Source organism: Vidua macroura, chromosome 11, assembly GCF_024509145.1.
Source record: "Vidua macroura isolate BioBank_ID:100142 chromosome 11, ASM2450914v1, whole genome shotgun sequence".
In the NCBI taxonomy this organism is placed as follows: Eukaryota; Metazoa; Chordata; class Aves; order Passeriformes; family Viduidae; genus Vidua; species Vidua macroura.
Genome location: NC_071581.1, coordinates 14,136,826 through 14,141,640, shown reverse-complemented (window position 1 = coordinate 14,141,640; position 4,815 = coordinate 14,136,826). Strand labels below are relative to the sequence as shown.

General features: G+C 43.9%; 1 protein-coding gene across 2 annotated transcripts; it reads right to left on the bottom strand.

Moving 5' to 3' along the window:
* Positions 1-835: 835 nt before the first annotated feature.
* Positions 836-4,800, bottom strand: SLC7A6OS (solute carrier family 7 member 6 opposite strand). Of its 2 annotated transcripts, none has more exons than XM_053987030.1 (5): positions 4,657-4,800; positions 3,498-3,875; positions 2,950-3,150; positions 1,953-2,076; positions 836-1,497 (listed from the first exon to the last, which is right to left on the bottom strand). In XM_053987030.1, exons 1-5 carry the CDS (start codon positions 4,798-4,800, stop codon positions 1,376-1,378), a joined length of 969 nt encoding a protein of 322 aa, XP_053843005.1. In that variant the 3' UTR covers positions 836-1,375. The 2 variants fall into 2 exon arrangements, with proteins under 2 accessions (XP_053843005.1, XP_053843006.1); XM_053987031.1 differs by having other exon boundaries at positions 2,950-3,147.
* Between the last annotated feature and the right edge of the window lie 15 nt (positions 4,801-4,815).

The following is a 4,815-nucleotide window of genomic DNA, read 5'->3' as shown; positions in this document are numbered from 1 at the left end:
CATTTGTTTGTGAACTGTTTCAGTGAAGACACAGTAGCTGAGTTACGTCAGCAGTCAAAAAAATTCCCCTTATAAATTTCAGTGCTATTCACTAGAAAGTGACCATCTAAAACCTCCCAGAAACCACTTTTTTTTTTTTTCCTTCTATAGCAGAATTTCTGTGGCAGATACTAGATCTTGACAGCTAAGTAGCAGGGGGAAAAGCTAGAAATAAAAACAGAAGTAAAAGCTTAAAGTAAGCCTAAAATCAGGACAGTTTTGATACTGAATTTTGGTGCAGCAAAAGGCAACAAGAAGCCAGCCTGTTTGTCTGGCAAAGTGAGATGTACTTCAAAAACATACCTGATATTTTTACCTTAGTTCAGAATGTCTGTCTCAGTTGACCTGAGTTTGGCCACATGTATGGTTTTGTGCATTTAAGCTGAACTAAATCTTGTAATTACAAGATTATGGCTGAAGCAATACACACTTCAAAGGGTGCACCATAGTTACATCAGTGACTTGAATAATAGTGGGGATATTTGGATTTTTGCAGTGCCGTGTTAACCTTTCTCTGAAGCAAACAAAAATACCTCGCCTCCACTACTTTGCCATTACCAGACAAGACTAATTGGCCTAAGTACTGCTGTAGCCTCCAGTTCATGAATGACATTGATCAGCTAAGAGCTAATCCTATCACCTATTTTTTATAGACTCAAGTAGGAGAGTGCTGAAATACTTCATGTGTCCAAACAAGTACAGTGGAATTGTTTAAAGATGTACAAATGCAGATTAAAATGGTGACCTGCATTCAGCTGCACCAACTTCTGTGATCTTTAAATGAGTAAAGAAAACGTGGTCAAAAAAATTTTATTTATTATTTAAATGCACATTGTTCTACTCCAACAGTAAAACTCCTGAGGAGAGTAATGGACAGTTCAAGGCATTTCATATGCTCAAACACTTGTGAAGAAAGTCACTTGACACTTAGGAACAAATAAAGTAGAAAGCAGTAGGATAGGGTGCCTTCCAGAACTTCCACTTGCCATCAGGGCAGACACATCGATCTTCTTGTGAAACCTGATGTATTAGTCATGATCAGGAAGGGCTGCTGCCAACAATACCTCCATGTCTGTACATTTGCTACAGGTACAAACTCTTGGGCATGCAGCTTTGGGAAAACAAAAATAAATAAAAGGTCCCTTCAAAACCTCAACATATGCCATGGGCAGAAAATTCTATTTTAAAGCATAGAGCATCTTATGCTTGGAAAAAAATTTGTCTTGTCAAGTGGCCATAGTCACACCCATCTGTTTAATAGCCACGAGCTGAAGCTGGCTGCTCAGATAGTACATTCTCCTACAGCAGCAAATGTTCACTTTCCAAAACCAGGCTGTTAGTCAGAACCCAAATCTTCGGTCTCATCATATCCAAATTCCTGCAAAACCTCCTGTCGATATTTGTCCCATGTTCTTCTCCTGTAGCATTGGTCCTCATCACTGAAGCTCTCTTCAGAGTCTGTAGAGAAAGCATCAACACTTCTAGATTATCTCTTATTTTTACTTAAAAAATGAAGTGAATCAGACTAGTTTAAGCTTCTTGAGAAACTAACGAAGACTGAACAACTTCTGTATGAGCTGAGGTCTGAATTGTGCTTGAAGTACTCTGGGGTAGGGACTTCAGAAGGCAGAGACAGTATGTGGACCCAAGTCATGGATTCCTTCTCTAAGCTAGCCAACCTTTGCAATTCCAGCAGCCTCAATTTGACTTCTCAATTTTGTCTTTTCAAAACCACTAATTTATCTTCTAGTTCCAAGAAAGATAATCCTCCTCTACACACATTTCACCACCGTAAGAGCAGAATGCTACCCCAGCAGTGCTCAGTTAAGTTGCTTTTTTAGGGATAGCACGTAAAAAAGAGGGCATGTATACATGCACAGCAGGAAAGCAAACAGCATTTATGACAGGTGTACCTTTTTCTCCATCTTCCTCAGGTAAGAATTCATCTTCTTCAGGATAATCATTACGCCAGTTATTTTCATCATTTTCATCATCTTCATCTTCATATACTTCCTCTGGACCAGGATCATCATTTACCTGCATGTCAACGCAAAACATAATGCTGAGTGTCTGTGTTTATAGTGAACGTTAAGTGGGTTTTCATCCACCTGTGCAATACTGTACAGATCAGAAAGAGCTAGGTAATACTTACTGATGGCAGGCAGGAGGAATTCTGCAGTGACACAGGGCACACTGCAGAAGAATTTGAGTTCTCACTACATTCACCATAACACTTCAATGTTATCTGCTTTAGGTGAAAAATCAGTGAAGTCACACATGTATATGTTCCACTCCAGCATTTCAATGTTAATGTCTAGCTTAATCCTCCTCACTTCAGTAGTAGTGTAATAGATCAGGGAGGAGAGAAAGTAGTTTCAGGCTCCCAGTATACAACTCTGTTGATCACAGAACTATACAACCCAAGACCAAACCTTACATTAAACTTCCTAACTCCACAGTCACTGAAGAATTTTTAATGAAAAAATACCTAAAGATTAAAGTCAAGTCCTCAAATACTGTAAAAGCTGTGTGTGGCCCCCCTGCTCTTCGTTTCATTCAGTCATATTTACAATGACATTTTAATGGCTGCCTCCTAATTGCAAGCAAGACGTAAATTACTCAAGTTTCGTGTTGCTAAATTTACTTGTCAGCTTGAAACCAGACAGATTCTTCTCACTGCATGAGCACCGTCCCTTCCATTTTGTTATATGATATCCTGGGATCAACAGTAACCTGCAGGAATGTGGGACTGGCAGTTACAAAAGGCCTAACACAGAAGTCACTGAGCATACACGTAGTGTCTATCTTAAAGGACCTTTCTTGGCATGGCAGCTTTTAAGAGCAGGACTTTAAACATCTTTTATTTGTGATCTTCCTAGTTGAGAAAGATTGGTTTTTCCACACCCTTACCCATTCATATTCTTCTCTATAGGGCTGTACAGAAAGGATATTTTCAATCCAATCAGGGGCTGATGTTTCCTTATAGTAGATGTCATAAACATACTCATCTTCTTTGTGACCCTGTTCTTTTTTACCATCTTCAGAAACATTTAAACGCTCACGGATCATCTCTACTGCATTGCAGAGAATTGCATCTGGATCAGTCTTCTGCTGAGAAAAAAAAAATAAATTAGTATTTCTACTAAAGTCACGCAAAGTTGTAAAGTCTTATTTACAGCCAACAGTTTTCAGATGAAAAGAGAACTTATACATCAGACCAGGGCAAAGAAAAAATAGGGTGGTACAAGCCCTTCCTTAAGCAGCAGCTCTGCACACTGTCTGTTTCAACATTAGTGCATTTACGATCCTCCTGAAACATTCCAACTTGCAATCTGGTTAAAGCTCCTATTAAACAGTGGAATGCTTACAGTGCAAGAAAACTCCCACTGCAGTCTGCCCACAGGTACCACTCAACAGCCATACCAAAGTACTTCAAGTACACCAAATTCATAGCTGACCTGTGGGTTTGCGGTGGTTACACTGGAATCTCCCATCATCTCCTCTTCTTGTACAATATCAAACAGCTGGAATTTCCCACAGCAGTCTGAAGTGCTATGGACAGCAGCACTCTCCTCTGGGGAAGCATCTTGCGGTGCTTCAGACTCGGAGCTGTCCCCGTGGGGTGCAGCCCGGCCGTGCGTGGCAGGTGCAGCTGCGTCGGAGCAGTCGGGCCGGTGGCTGGATATCACCCGGTACCGCTTCTCCTTCCTTTCCGCCTGCTTGGCACAACGCAGCTCCCGGAGGATTCGCTGGCTGCTTCCCAAAGAGGGGCGCAGGCTCTGAGCTGCCTTGTCTCGCGTGATGGCATCTTTAACGTACTTCTGAACTGGTTCGTGCTGGGGGAAAGGAACAAAAAGGAGGAGGAATATAACGATAACATCAACAGAGCAAGTCATACTCCTTCCTAGAAGGGATGAAGAACTGCAGTACCAATAATCCTAACAACATTCAAGTAACTTCTACTATTGCTTTAAGCAACATAACAATCATAATATTCTCTTGTTATGAGAGGAGGAAAGCACAAGATATAGAACAGAAGTCCTAAGACTGTTTCAATTTGATTTTTAAACAACTTCGTGGTACAGAATAGCTGTCCAAACAAAAACACACGCCTTTGGAAGACTGCAACGGACCTAAATTTAGGGCATAATATCCTTTACTTTATAGTAAGAAGACCATTTCCCAAGACGGACCAGTCTTATTCAATATAAAAGGCCGAATGGCGGATGGTGGTTGTTATCCTTGTAGGGCTGAGCTTCAGCATCTCACACAGCAGGAATTCAAGCTTCACTTATTGACTGTTCTGAAGTTTCCAAGTGAAGAACAGTCTCTAAGGGCAGAAAAGCGAGTGCTGCGCACAGCTTGTCACGGAGATCACTGCGTGCTGCGGCCCGTACCCGGCTCCTGCCCTGCCCGCGGCTGTCACAGCGCGGGAGGAGCCGCCGTGCCCTCGGTTACCGGCACAGGACGGCGCTGCCCGGGGCCGGGCTACTCTCCGGACCCCCGCATGCACAGGGGAGCCTGAGAGACCCGCGAGGAGCAGCCAGAGAGAGCCGCTGCTTTCCAAACCCCTCCAGGAGCACCGGCCGGCCCACTCCGCCCCGCCCGGCCCGGTACCTTGGAGGACACGGTCACCACCAGCTTGAAGAGGTTGGTCTCCACGGGCTCGGCCCGGCGCCGCTTGCAGGCCAGGAGCAGCGCCTCGGCCGGCTCGGGGCCGCCGCGCTTCCGCCGCACGCGCAGCACGGCCGCGCCCGCCATGGCGCCCGCGGGAAG

Excerpts from the sequence above, each read along its gene's own strand:
- SLC7A6OS (XM_053987030.1), bottom strand. The coding sequence starts at position 4,800 with ATGGCGGGCGCGGCCGTGCTGCGCGTGCGGCGGAAGCGCGGCGGCCCC. Across the intron at positions 2,077-2,949 it reads ATAGAGAAGAATATGAATGG|GTAAATGATGATCCTGGTCC; the intron begins GTAAGGGTGTGG and ends GTTGACATGCAG. Across the intron at positions 1,498-1,952 it reads TGAGGAAGATGGAGAAAAAG|ACTCTGAAGAGAGCTTCAGT; the intron begins GTACACCTGTCA and ends CTTTCTCTACAG.